Source organism: Lacerta agilis, chromosome 14 (assembly GCF_009819535.1).
Source record: "Lacerta agilis isolate rLacAgi1 chromosome 14, rLacAgi1.pri, whole genome shotgun sequence".
Classification (NCBI taxonomy): Eukaryota; Metazoa; Chordata; class Lepidosauria; order Squamata; family Lacertidae; genus Lacerta; species Lacerta agilis.
Genome location: NC_046325.1, coordinates 32,268,650 through 32,283,530, shown reverse-complemented (window position 1 = coordinate 32,283,530; position 14,881 = coordinate 32,268,650). Strand labels below are relative to the sequence as shown.

The 14,881-nt window shown below is 44.9% G+C and overlaps 1 protein-coding gene and 1 long non-coding RNA gene across 4 annotated transcripts in view; both read right to left on the bottom strand.

Annotated features, from left to right (window-relative positions):
- Positions 1–448: 448 nt before the first annotated feature.
- Positions 449–1,497, bottom strand: LOC117059184. Its single transcript, XR_004427897.1, has 2 exons — positions 1,284–1,497; positions 449–1,250 (listed from the first exon to the last, which is right to left on the bottom strand). It is a non-coding gene; the product is annotated as an uncharacterized LOC117059184 (long non-coding RNA).
- Positions 1,498–6,721: 5,224 nt separating this feature from the next.
- IGF2BP1 (insulin like growth factor 2 mRNA binding protein 1) overlaps positions 6,722–14,881 on the bottom strand; it is a 71,149-nt gene continuing 62,989 nt past the window's right edge. For all 3 annotated transcript variants that reach the window (XM_033169582.1, XM_033169583.1, XM_033169584.1), the window contains exons 12-15: positions 14,015–14,089; positions 11,531–11,662; positions 9,256–9,369; positions 6,722–7,097 (exon numbers count right to left, since the gene is read on the bottom strand). In XM_033169582.1, the coding sequence (XP_033025473.1) occupies positions 7,005–7,097; positions 9,256–9,369; positions 11,531–11,662; positions 14,015–14,089 (414 nt within the window). In that variant the 3' untranslated portion in view covers positions 6,722–7,004. The remainder of the gene's footprint in view (positions 7,098–9,255; positions 9,370–11,530; positions 11,663–14,014; positions 14,090–14,881) is intronic.

The following is a 14,881-nucleotide window of genomic DNA, read 5'->3' as shown; positions in this document are numbered from 1 at the left end:
CACCATAGCGGAAAAGAGGGCCAAATGTTTACAAGGTCAAGAGTTGGGTTCTGATTTCTAAGTTTTGTTTCTGATCTGCATAGCATCATCATCAGCCTCCGAATCATCGACTAACTCAAACCTCCATTTTGATTTCTCTGGTTTTGCTGCAGTGAAGGTTGAGTTTATGCAACCAAAGACCCTCAATTGTGTGGTGCCCTCTGGTTCCCTCACCTGGTCACTTGTATAAATTAAGAACGGTCTGGTCCCATGAAGCTGGGGAAGCTACTATCTCCCTAGCCTAGACATTCAACCATGGACCAGCTGTTTTCAAAGGACTTCTCTTTGCATTTTATTGCTAAAATGCCATTATCTGCGCAAGCAGCAACACTTACTGATGGAAAACATGGCTGAGAAATCCCACATTTGTAGGCCAAACAGCAAAATCCATTGATATCCAAATCCAGACAGAATAAACATGCCTGAACTTTAATCCAAGTAACCAACCACAGAACTACAACCACCTACATTGATCAAGTAAACTCACCCCAACATCCAAATTAAGTGAATTTAAATCAGGACCAGACTCTAGACTACAGTTTGGTGTTTCTCTTTCTTATATATGCCTTTTGGAGTGTGGTGCGTCTAATCACACAAATTTTAATGATTTGGACACTGTAATCAAAAGGTGCAGATCCTAAACCAGCCATATTTTTGAAGGGCTGAAAATTATTATTTGATTCTCGGAGTAAGGCAAAGACTGAACTGTCGTTTTTAGGGGTGGAGAGAGATCTGCCATCTTTTCCGCTACGTCTGAAGTCTCTGTCGTTCTCCATAGAGAGCTCATAACACTGCCGACCTGCATAACAACTTCTGGCTCATAAGAAATTATGAAACTTAACTTCTCTTTTCATTAAAAAAATAAAATATTCAAGACTATCAGCTTTTATATAAAATATCAGCAAGCCCAAAAACAAAACAATTGCTGAGGTAACTTCATACCTTGAGGTAGCTTTTTTCCCTCCACATTTTTCTCTCATTTTTCTTTTTTTCCTATTTTCCCCGTCCTTTTCCCTTAAAACACACAGCAATGCCTGACCTTCCTGCACACGTCTCTTTGTTGGAAGGCATAAAAAGGACAGAAATTGCTTCAGTGTAAACAGCAAGATCCATGCAGCCGCTTCGATCTAAAATTCAAAGTTGTCAGTCAAGCATTAGGAACGTGGAAAACACATTGGAACTGGATTTGCCTGCTGTCACTCAACCCAAACCTGGATCTCAAGGCTTTTTGTGGTGGGACAAACAGGCCCAGTCCCAAAGGTATTGGTTAAACCTGGACATCCAGCGAGTCAAATTAGAACAGAAGTCTTGTCTCTGCTAATATAGATGTGCATTGCAATGCAAAGATGGCTCTGCCCCACAGAATTCTTTTTCTCTGCCCTTCTTTCAGAGACGGCAAAATTTGATCCAGCATGACCCTAAACGCATGCTGATGTCAATGTGCTTGGCTTAAGATCAGGTCTATTATTTCTATGCAATTTTATTCCCAAATTGAGAGAGCTTAAAACCCAGAAATCTTGATTTCCCCAGAATTTGCACATTCAGATTGAAAGGTCCATTGCAGCAGCCTCTGAATGGAATTGAGATCCTTGGACATGATGTTCCATCCATGTGAGAAAGTCATAGTTTGCTCTCTGCCCTGGATACATAATGATTCCTCCTGGGCTAGTTTTGATGTCTATGCTCACTACTCAGAACTGCCCTGGGGATGACAGATGTGCAAGAAAAGACGGAATTTGTAAGCAGGCTGGTACATTGCCTTTCCCAGTTGCCTCTGCAAAGGTGACTTGGCAGCTCGTCCTGCTCTTTTAAGACTAAGCAACATCGGGTGTGCCATGACAATGGAAATCCTATGCACTTACTTGGAAGAAAGAGCAACTGAACTTGAGTGGAATTGGCTTGCATGTAAACCTGTGTAGGTCCCAATCCTATGCACACTGACCTGGAGCTAAGCCCTCTTAGAAGCTAGTGAGTGGGCAGCGCTTATTCTACATGGCGGGGAGTCAGGCCTGCAGATCTTTTAGGTTAACAGGGGAACATAAACACACACAGAAGCATAGTTTGGATGATACTGCTGCCAATCCATTTTGAATCCAAATTGCAGGAAAATTAGCACTGGATCCACCTGAGTTTGAAGCTCTCTGGAGCACTGTGGGGATTGGGTGGGTTTTCCTCAGGGGAACAGCGAGATTTAACCCATCAAGTGCCTGACTGAATGCAGAGACAAAACTTTGTTCGGTAATCTGGCTGCCAGGCAGGCAGTTTCCTGTCCTTCACAGATACTCACAAATCCATTGTATTCATATTCATATAACACATTTTTCTTTCTTTCTTTCTTTTTAAAGTTCGCGTAAGAGTGACTGGGATCAGTAACCACATTACATTCTTCTGATGTCTATATTTGGTATCGCCTCATAAAGACGCTCGACATTCCTGTGGCAGAAAATATCTCCCCCCCCCCTCCCAAAATTAAGTCATTCCAATTCTCAAGAAAAAATTACTTTTGGTTTCAGTTTTAAACCCCCCCTGGTTTTCCCTCCCTTCCCTACCCCCAGATCGAAATCCAAATATAATGTTGGCTTTTTTGTTCATACTGGACTCCTCCATTTCCCTGGGAGCGGGATTCAGACACATTGGTTTGTTTTCTACAGCAGTACCCGGGGCGGGAGGTAATTTAAACCTGGGGTTCAAGGTCCTTGATATTGCTATCCTATACATGCACACCTAGGAGCAAGTCCCATTGAACTAAATGGGACTTACCACTGAGTAGACATGCACAGGTTTTCACCATGTAAGTCCCCAGGGTCACTCATTTCAAACATATGAGTTAAGATTAAGGAGGAAGCCATTTGCCCTGACCCAGAGAAGATGATCAGTGTGGGGACTTGGTCTACTGGATGCAGAAAAGGACAAGAGACCTTATCCAACAATGTATGGAAAAGCTCATTAAGGACCCCTGCATGCAAAACAACCACAGTTCATCCACTGGCCCCTGTTATGGCAGCAACACACACTCGGCTTTCGGGTTCTCTGGATCAGGGCAGACATTCTTTCCCTTCTTCTTCTTCTTTTTGGTATAACTAAGCGCTGAGGTTCCTTGAAAGTAGGGCAACGTGATACCAAAAGTGATAAGAGATGGAAGCTCAACAGGTGGAGCTCCCTGGCCGAGATCTCTCCAAGCAACGGAACACTGTGTTGGGGAGGAACTTCTGAAACCCTGACCTGTTCTGGAATTAACCAAAGAGGATTTGGGGATCGAATTCTCATAGGCTGGGTGGGTGCCTGAAATCATGGGATTCTGGCCTGAGAAATTTTCGCCAACATGTCAACCAATTTCTTTTCTTCTGTTCCACCCCAACCCCAAGGGTGTGGTTTTAAAGCCAGGCTATGACTCATGTGTCATGCAATCTAAGGACCTGTGTGTATTTAAAAGAACACAAGAACCCTCCATTGATCTAGCATTGCTATGTTGTACAAAGACCTTTTGGGGGTTTTGGCCATCAAGGACAGAAGCAGGAATTCCCAACGTGGTCTCTGTGTGACCTCTGCTTGTCTCCACTGTGCCCCCCGGGGCACAAGTCCCCTAAGCAGGGACAGGCCCATGAATACACCCTCTTGCCACCCCACCCAAGGCTGCTTCTGTGCATTTAAGCCACCAGCTGGCTACAAGTCTACCCTAGAGCAGGAGGTAATTTGCCAGAGGTGACGGGGGGGGGGGCAACTATAGCTTCTGTTCAACAGAACCTAGGAGCAGATGGCTATTCCCCAGGGGACTGCAGTCGGCTTTGCTCCATAGCAAAGACCTTGACATCCATTTAAAGTCTCTAGGCAGGGACATTCCAGAGAACACTGCATAGGTTTAAGCTGCAGTGATTTCATTAGGATTTAAGCATGCTCAAATTTTTCTCTGGAGAGTGTCTGGCTAGTGTGAGAGGCATGTCAACTGCAGGCAGAAGCATAAACCCTGAAGTGTCCCTTGGAATTGCGGGGATTGTGTGCGTTTGAAACAGGAAATGGGTTTTATTTCATTTTCGTTTGATGTGGTTTGGACTGCAGCATCAAAATTTACACCCACAAATTCAAGAGAGTGGCACTGGAGCCTAAAATAACATTTCTTAAAAACAAAAAAGACAAAACCGCCTTACCTCACTTACCCATTAGGTTAAAAAAAATCGTATGTTTTCTGCAAAAAATAACTCCTGCTCAGCCATATCTGCTCTTCTCTTCATGACTAAAATTTGGTTTGCAACATTGGATTTTTATAAGAATCAGATGGTGTGGGGTTTTTTTTTTTTTAACCACTAAAACCCCAAGTTTGGATGTTTCGTATAAAAAATCTGTCCCCCTCAAAAAAAAAAAAAAAGGCTGAGTGAGTCAGATCAAGAGATGCTTCTGCTATTGCAGGAAGCTTCTCTGGGTTAAAGCCATAGCTTCTTTTTTAAAAAAAATTGAACTGGATATATTTAAATCTGGTGACTTATATTTCATGAGTATTCTAATTTTTTGGGACACATTCCCATGATTTCTGTCTTTTATCAGCAATGTTTTGCGATTCACTCCACCAGGACTCCTAATTAAGTATTTGCTGACTTTGGTGGATTAAAATCTTGACATGCTTCCCCATTGCTTGATTTTCTAATTATTTCAATACTTTCCCTGTCTTAACAAATGAAAATACCCAGGGCAGTTGGGGGAGGGGAAGAGAGAGAGAGAGGGAGAAAGAATGCACTTATTTCCTTAAATAAGGAAATTGGAGACTTTTCAAGTTATCTGGCTCAATTCAGATACCACACCAAATACATGGTTAACAGTACAATCTTATATGTGTTTACTCAGAAGGAAATCCCACTGAGTTCAATAGGGCTTACTCCCAGGCAAGCGACTAAGGGATTGTGGTCTAAGGAAACTCAACTTTGGTTTGACATACAGTGGTACCTTGGTTTGCATACGTTTTGGATTACAAACACGTCAAACCTGGAAGTGCGTGTCCTGGTTTGCAACCTTTTTTGGGATTACAACCCATTTTATTTTTTTTGAGGCCCCATTGGCCTAAGCGTGCCTTGGGTTACAACCTGTTTTGGTTTACGAATGGACCTCCGGAATGGATTATGGTTGTAAACCAAGGTACCACTGTACTGTCTGCCCTGACATGTCATGTTTTGTAATTTATCTAAATTGCTGGAACATAGCTACAACCCTTTCTCCAGCCCTGGAGGTCCTGGCACAGAAGAAATGGAAGCAGGAAACAGACAAGTAGCTCTAAACCATCATTTCTCTCTATGTCGGAAAGCTCAAACCATCGTGTGGCTTTTCCTTTATTGCTACTATAAACCATGGTTTGGTATCAATGTTTGAATTAAGCCATTGTGTGGTTTCTAAGGGGGAGACTTCTGAAAAGACAGGGTTATTGCCTTGTTTTCCCTCCCTACGTCTCTTTGTTTTTAGGACAACTGGGATTATGAGGCGGCCAATTGAAGGAGAACCAAACCCTCCCCATCAGTTGACAATTTCTAAGAAAGAAGGGGTGGAGGAAACCTTAATATGTAGTTAGAATTCTATGCTGTCTCTCTATATATATTTAAAGTGACAGGAAACCTCTCAATGGCATGTGTGTGCCATTGGGATGAAAAGTTGGGAGCTGGTTTTACTTTTAGGGCAGGTATACACAGCTGAGGGTGCATGGGTCCAGATAACACTCAGCCTACCTGTGCAACCCTGCAAGTCATCTTTCCCCACATGGTGCCCCCCTCAGATGTTTTCTCTTCTATTTCCCATCAGGCCTAGCCAGCATGGGCAAAGGTCAGAGGTTGTGGGAGGTGTAGTCCCAAAAAACAACACCTAGGGGGCGCCAGGTTGCAGAGGCCTGCTGGGAGTCTTAACTAGGGGCTGCAGCAAAGTGACGAAAAACGTGACAAGTGGGGCTTGCAGAGCAATTTTCAGTTCTGGAAACTGGTACAGAGCAGAGCGTCACCAGAAACCTAGAGATGAAAGCTGCCATTACCAAGCAAGGTGAAGTTGTGGGATGGAAAACACGGCAACTCCACTTGCCTTGGGAGTCGGGCTGCTTTCCTGATGGCAGCATGGTCAGCCGAAGCATCTTCTCCCGGGTCAAAACACTTGGCAGCTCCAGTTATTTGGGCACACGGCCGCAGCAAGAAGAAACTCTGACAACCAGGCCTCACCGAGTTCCACAACCACCAAATCAAACAGAACTGGGGTCATCCCAAAACCAGGTAGAAAGGTTCGTTGGATAACCCTAGAGAATCTGGTCCCACTCCATTTTCCTTCTCCCGCTGACTGGGAAAACGAATGTGGCTTTTGTTTTGTTTTTCAACGTGGGGATGTTGAGGGCAGGTAAGTTTCCCAAATAAATCCCTAAAAGTGTTTTTGATTGGGGGGAGAGGGGGTGGGATTTACATGCCTTTGCTCCGCCCTTTGTCTGGTAAAAAACATAGCAAACTGCATGGGAGAACACTCCCGCCCCCTCAAGCTACTTGATTGAAACAAAGACTGTGGGATCCGATTAGGATTTTTCTTTTCTATTGGCCAATCCAATTCCCCTCCCCGCTCCATATTTATGTGTGTATATATAAATATACATACATACATACATACACATACATACATACATACATACATACATACATGCTGCATGCCTGAGGAATACACACACATACACACACACATATATATATTATATATACACACAGCATGACCGAGGAGCCAATCGCACACTGCCTTTGGCTAGTGAGACATTAAGTCACCCGTCTACAAGAAAGTTACTAATGCCCGCCTACGGTAAACTGATTCCCAGCCACTCTTAGGGTTCTGCATCAACAGCTCATCACTCTTTTGGCTTGGCTTTGTTTCATCCGTTGTCAATGTTGTCCGTTCGTCCATCACTTCCTCTCTCTCTCTCTCTCTCTTTTGTTTTCTCTTTCACACACCCAGGGTAAAGAAACCTCCTATTTCCTCCGTGTTTGCGTCTGGCTGTTCTGCCCCTTCTGATGCTGTTGTTTCACCTGAGCGAGGATATCGCGTATTTTGCGTTGTGCCATCTGGCAAGAAAAGGATTTGGGGAGGGGGTTGAGAGAGAGGGCAAACAGATTTATAACAATGGCACTGGCCTGATATGGTGGATCAACCTTTCCTGACTGGGTGAACGCCAGATGTTCTGGACCACAACTCCCATTACCTGTGCTGGCTGGGGCTGACAGGAGTTGGATTCCATTGGAAGTCGAACGTAATCTGTTCTGGAAGTCCATTTGACTTCCAAAATGTTCAGAAAACAAAGGGCGGCTTCAGATTGGCTTCGGAAACTCCTGCAGCCAACCGGGAGCCACAGAAGCCCTGCCCGAGTTCCAAAGAATGTTCGCAAACCGGAACACTGACTTCCGGGTTTGCGGCGTTTGGGAGCCAAAACGTCCGAGTACCAATGTGTTGGTATGCATCCAAGGTATGCCTGTATCTGAAGGAGTCAACAGTTCCTGAATCTTCCAGACTGGAAGTGGCATCTTGAGGTGCTGGAGAGTTGTGTAATACCGAGCCCTAAAATCCACAAAACCAACTTGGATTGAAGCAGCTGTTGGGAGCAGAGAGCCACCTCACTTCCTTGTCCCTCCCGTTCACATGAAATTTAGGCACTTTTATTTGTTCAAACTAATTGACCAACGTGAGATCTGAGGAAGGAAGGAGGTAACACCTTCCCAATGTTACGTGTATAGCCCCAAACAACTTGGGTCCCAAATGTCCAGTGAATGCCTGCTCCCATTGATTTTATTTAAAATTAATACTGAAACACATTTATTTAAATAAAAATTAAAATTAAAAAATAATTAAAAAATTAAAAAAATGCAGTAGCACCTTGTTCTAGTTTAAGCTTCGTGTGCATGCACACTTCCTTCAGATACCTTCTTCGTATCTGAAGAAGTGTGCAAGCACACAAAAGTTTATACTAGAACAAACTTAGTTGGTTTCTAAGGTGCTACTGGACAATTTTTTAAAATTTAGTTTTATTTCGACTGCATCAGACCAACACGGCTACCTACCTGAATCTACATTTATTTAAAGAAAAGGAAAAAAGAATGCCCCCTCACCTTCTAATCTGGCTCATGATTTCAAGATCTTCATGTAAGTACAGTCAAACCTCGGTTGTCGAACGTAATCCGTTCCGGAAGACCGTTCGACTTCTGAAACGTTCGAGAACCAAAAACTGAAAGTGGAAGCCTCAATACAATAGGGAAACTCACAACGGAAGCCGCGTCAGACGTTCAGGTTCTGAAAATCGATCGAAAACCGGAGCAGTTACTTCCAGGTTTTCGGCATTCGGGAGCTGAAACGTATGATAACAGAGGCGTTCGGGAACCGAGGTTGACTGTATGTGTGTGCATTTTCCACCTTGGGGCCTTTGCGGGAAGGGAGGATTATAAATACACTCAAGAAATAAACAAACCAGGGCTTATTGTGCCTGCCACACTCATTTGCACTGGGATGAAGCAAACCATGGTCCCTGGCTTAGCACCACATCCAAACCATGGTTTGCAATTGAATTCGTTCTCAACAAACCACAGTCTGTAGCCAAGGTTTGCTCTTGGTTTTCTGGAGCAACCAGCAAGATCCCAGGTTCAATCCCTGACATCTGGAGCTTGGGCAAAGTATGTCCCCTTATCTGAGCCCCCAGAGGTTGCTGTCAGTCAGTGTAAGAAATCTTAGTTTCTGCTCCTTTACAGAAAATCCACTGGCCATTTAAATTGCACATAGGCTTCCTGAACATAACACAAAACAATATTTAAGCACTTAGGCTCAATCGCTTCCTCTCTTACTTGGCATGCACCAGATTCCTGCTGTTAGTTTAAACCACAGTGATTGGAATAAGCCAGGTTCAGAAACCAAGGGTTGATCTTTGCTTGTGTCAATAAACTATAGATTAAATGAACTACAAATTGTCCTTGCTGGGTGTAACAAACTGTGTTTTTAACCTGGGAGTGGGTGCTTCTGATACTGCTAAACCAGCTTTTTCCAAACTGATGCCCTCCAGATTTTGTTGGGACTTAAATTTCCATCATCCCTCACCAATGACTACGCAGGCTGGAGTTGATGGGACTTAAGTCCAACTAGAGTCCAACACTATCAGGTGGGGGAAGTCTTTAGTCCAGTTCTTATTTAACCTCTTCCACCCATGCCAATATGGCAAGAATGATCTATTGTGGCCCCTACCTGGCTGGCGTAGAAGTGTCCGATGATTTTGACAATGACTTGCTCATTCTCATCGGGAGTTTGGTCCCGCGGGACAACTACTTCTGCTGCTGTCAGGTTCTGCAGCTCATTGACCTGTCAAGTGGAAAGACAGTGAGGCTTAATTGCATTTTTATTTTATGAAACGAAGTAGCCCTAATTCAGTTTCCCTGCACTGCTGCTGCTCCTGCAGTCCAGCTTCACTCCACTTTAATAAGGCTAACAGGAGAACTTCAAGCTTGCCTGTGCTCAATGTTAATTTAAAACCATCTTATTCTGTATTCTGTAACTTTAACCCTATCATTCCCTTCCACTTACTCCTGCAGACTCTTAAAAATAAGACTGGGTTCAAAGGTAACCACGCTTTGCACTAACCATAGTTAAAACTTCATGGTTTGTGTTTCAGACGTGCAAATTATGGTTTCACAGGTTTCTTCCTCCTTCTACCTCCCCTCCCCTAATATTTCTGGACGCTGTTCTAAACAGTACCCTATTAGGGCATAGCATCACCCCAAACAACGGTTTTGTCAGTGCAAATGTAACACCACATACTGTTACGGTATGCCCAAACCACAGCTGGCAATACATTTCCAGGCATGACTTCAAATCATTGCTTGCTAGTCACTTGCATGCCCCTTTTTGTCAAGACAGTGTTGATTCCGATATTATAAGAAACTACGGTCTGTCATTCTGTTTCTGACAGAAGCAATAAGAAATCACTCAAACATAAAAATCAAGAAAGAATGGGATTGTTTTAAAAATTAACTGTGTAAGTATGGTTCCCAAAGCAATACTTAGATGTGCCTAGAGTAAATTTCACAAAACAACAACAACAGAGGAAAGATATTATATAAAGAGAAGGATGAAAGTTTGCTAGAACACAGTACAGTGGTACCCTTGTTTTGAGTCCGGGATCTGTTCCAGAGCCCCGGACGCTCAATGAAAGGGACGCTCGACAAAGCACTGCTCTGCGCGCATGCGTGAGCGGTTTTGAGTTTCTGCGCATGCGGCAAACCAGGAAGTAACCCATTCCGGTACTTTCGGGTTTGCAGTAGACATTCCACGAAATGGATGCTAAACGGGGAGGACTCACAACCAGGTGCTACTGTACAAAGATAAGGAATTAAAGAGAGATGACAAAGCTGTAAAGAGGTAGGGGGAAGTCAGCTATTGTATTAGTGAAATGAGATTGGATAGAAGAGTGAATAGATTATGTATGTTATATACATTAATAGAGAAGAAAATATGATGGTGGGGGGAAAGAAACTATGGTCTGGCTCTGCAAACCATGGGTTGATGTTAGGATTCAGCCTCTTCTATACACTTATGCAAAAGCCAACAGACAAACACGGTAATGAAAGCCCGACATAAAATACACAAAAGCATGAAAGACACTACAATATGAACTACGAGAATATTATGAAAATATTTAAACTAGAAATTATTTATATTAACAAATAAGACTGAAATCACATAAAACATGTATGCAAGTATCTACTCGAAGGCATGATCTATGGCTTATTATCAAAATGATCAGCTCTGAAGGTGCAGAGTTCGATGTGCAATATTTATATACTGTAAAGTGATAGTGCAAAGTCTCTCAGACGGGTGGCTAGCTTGTGTATTGCCCCTTTAAATGATTCCTTGCCTGTTTAAATGATTGATGGATTTTTTTGTATTTAAATTTGTGAAATCTTTAGTTTGTATCAGCCTTTGCTAGTGAAATGAACCATTGAAGTGTTGGAGTTGTTTAGTCAGGGTTACTCTTGTATACCTCTTGGTGAGTATTTCAAATTTATTATCATATTATTTCAACAAGCTTTATGTAATGTTGATAGAATGCACTATTATTATTATTATTATCATCATCATCATCAAAGATAAAGTCCGTTCCTAGATGAAACCGTACCCATGAAACAAGGGACAAGCTAGCCACCCGTCGGAGGACAGACGAGGACGCCTGAGAGACTTTGCACTATCACTTTACAATATATAAATATTGCACATCGAACACTGCACCTTCAGAGCTGATCATTTGGATAAGCCATAGATCATGCCTTCAAGCAGATACTTGAATACATTGTTTTATGTGATTTCAGCTTTAACTTCTAGCACGCTTGCAGGCTCTCAATAAGTAATAACCAATAATAATCAAACACCATCATTTTGAGAGACACTCCACGCTCCATCTTGGGTCATGGCAGTGCCAGTGGTCTCATCCCAAAGCAGGCGTCGACAGCCCTGACCATTCACTTACCGTTTTGCCTCCTTTGCCAATGACTCTTCCTGCAGCCGAAGCGGGGACTCGGATGTGTGTCTCTAGCTTCACTTCTTCTTTGGGGCCAAAAAAGTTTTCTTCTTTAAGTTTGCCATAAATCCGCCCTTGAGCCTGACGGGTGGGGAGGAATGAAGAGACCAGGAGGATATTAATCAACCAGTTCCAGGGACATCCCAGGCCTTGTCCCAGCCCCAAAGACTTAGCGCTGGTTATACAGTCGAACGGAATCCGTTTCGGAAGTCCGTTCGGCTTCCAAAACGTTCGGAAACCAAAACACAGCTTCAGATTGGCTGCAGGAAGCTCCTGCAGCCAATCGGAACCCGCGGAGGAGACGTTCGGGTTCCAAAAATAGTTTGCAAACCGGAACACTCACTTCTGGGTTTGCGGTGTTCGGGAGCCAAAATGTTTTGAGAAGTAAGCTGTTCGAAAACCAAGGTACGACTGTATTTTAAAACTGTCAGGGACAGGCTGGATGGGGAGGAGTGGTGGGGGCTGCCAGCCCAACAGCCCCCCAGGAAGGGCACTGAAGATGACACCTTAGAGCATGCAGCCTGGTGGTGGGAAACTGAGGAGCAGTCAGCAGATGGGACAAGCTGGGAGCTTATAGAAACAGGAGACTTGAGTGATCAAGGAAGGGTCGGAAGGAGGCGAGTCCTCCAGGACAGGATTGGAAGCTGAGAGTCAAAGCGTGCGACCAAAACAGTCCCAGTCCTGCTGACTCTTCTCCCCACTTGAGGAGGGTCCTGCACATTGCTGAGCAACAGGCCAGACAGGCCCAAAGGAGGAGCCCACCCCCAGGGGCGTCGCAGGGGGCGGGCCGCCCCTAGGTCAAGGGGAGGGGGGTGACACTTTGGCCGGCCCCTCCCACCCCACCCTGCCGGGCGGACCCGAAGGGGGGGCATGTCGCCTTTTCCCCCCTCCAGGGGCTATTTTTCGGCGGGGGGGGGGGCCGACCAGCGAGGGGGTGTGTCAAACTTGTCACCCCCTCCTCGCTGACCACCGCCCCCCGCCGAAAAAAACGCTGGGGGGGGGCGGGGGAAGGAAGCAGAGCAAGCGCTTCTTTTTGCCCTTTCCGCCGCTTTTTTCGGCGGGGGGGGGGGGCGACCAGCGATGGGGTGTGTCAAACCTGTCACCCCTTCCTCGCTGGCCACCACCCCCAGCCGAAAAAAACCACTGGGGGGGCGGGGAAAGGAAGCAGAATAGGCGCATTCAAGCGCTTGCTCTGCTTCTTTTTGCCCTTTCCGCCGCTTTTTTCGGCGGGGGGGGGGCCGACCAGCGAGGAGGGGGTGTCACGCTTGTCACCCCCTCCTAGCTGGCTACCACCTCCCGCCGAAAAAAAGCCTCGGAAAGGGGAAAATTTCCCCTTTCTGCATGCACGTGCATCGTGACGTCATGATGACGTCACGACGCGCGCGCCGTGCCCCTCCCCCAGGGGGGTGCCTCTGCGCTGCCGCCGCCCCCAGCAGCGCAGAGGCTAGCTACGCCACTGCCCACCCCCCTCAGCACAGCCTTCATCTGCTTGGGAGGGATCCAGAGTGAGAGGCTAGAGGGGAGGGGCACGCCTAGAGCTTAGTGTCAGCAACACCTTCATTGAGTAAGTTGCTGTCTTGTTGCTCACTGAGAGCTCCAAGGCGCTTTTAAACAGTCTATTCTTATTCTTATTTTTTTGACAAAGTAATAATCATAAATAAATAAGAATACAAATGTGCACCCCACCACCGAGACTATTCCATTGTAACTATCCAACCTCCCAAAATTTCAACACCTCTTGCGATGGTTTGACCCCTTTCCGTTTTAACAGTACAAATCCTACAAACACCCTCCATATCTCCTCAAAATCATTTCTCCTGCATGTTCCCTGTCTTACCTTAATGGCACATGCTAATTTATCATTAATAGCTATATCCCACACCTCTTTCTACCAATCTTGCATTTTATATTCTGCTTGCTTCTTCCACTTCCTAGCTAGCATAATTTGTGCAGCTGTCAATAAATGTGTGAGCAAGTCCTTCCTAGCCTGTGAACTTTCCACCCCATCATAAATTGATAATAATGCTACCTCTGGACTTTTGGTCAGCTTTAACCCAGTGATTTATGTTATCTCCTTAAACACCCTTTGCCAGAAAATACAGTCCATTCTTCGGACTGTTGCCTCCCTTATTGAAATGTGAATGGTAATCTCCTCAGGGCAGAGACCTCTCTCTCTCTCTCTCTCTCTCTCTCTCTCTGCTTGTGTTACTCTGTAAAGCATTGTGCATATGGATTGTGACATAATAGAGGTGATTAAATAATGATAAAAAAACCAGTAGCGGCAACATCTGGTTCTGCAAACTGTTCTCACAGTGACCAACTGGGTGCCTGTTTGAAACCTGCAACAGGGCCTGAGAAACGGCACTCAGTAAATAATGAAGACAATGCTTGTAATCATGTGGCCACTGATCTATAAGAAGGGAGGAAAGAAACCTTGAATTGGGCTTCTGGTGGTCCAGTGATTATCACCATTCGCACTTTGGAATCTGGCGTCTCTGGAGGAGCAATCTGAAGGACACAAGAGGAAGAACAGAAGGGAGAGCCATTTATCAGCAAAGCCCCATTCATTCCCCATCCCTCCCACTACTCCCAAGATACGGAGTTCAGACTGAACTGAGCCAAAGGATGATCCATGCATTCCTGATGGCAATTATTGTGATTGTTATTTATTAAGACGGCATACCCTACACCTTCCTCCAATGGAGCCCAGGGCAAAACAGATACAGAAATAACAATAACTGCAACGTCAATTAGGGAAGGGCCACAGCTCACTGGTGGAGTGCATGCTTTGGTTGCAGAAAGGTGGTCCCTGATCATATTCCTGGCATCTCCAGGTAGGACTAGAAAAGCCTCTCCTACCTGGAAAACAGCTGATAGTCCATGTGGACCAGGGGTGGGGAATACTTTTGGCCCCATGGGCCAGATCCTTCTCAGTATTGGCCTCACATGCCAAACCTGACAAGTAGGCAGGCTGTCTTAAAGCACTTTGCAAAAGGGCTCTTTGAGGTAGCCTCACGATTCTCCTTTAAGCAGGCAGGCAGCGGGCAGGTACCTGCCACGTGCAAGGCGTGAACCAAGGACAAAGCCTCTCTGTTCCTTTCTTATTAAATTATACACTGTTTTCGTTCAGGATTTCTTTTCTCTGTATTATTTACTTGACTTTGCTAACAGGGGGGTGGGAAGAAATAACAAGAATTTTGCATCACTCTTGGCAAACTGGCTGTGCCTTTGTAAAAAAGATTTGCCACACATTTTTAAAGAACCTAAACTCTCTAGCATAGCAAGCAGAACAGACAGTGC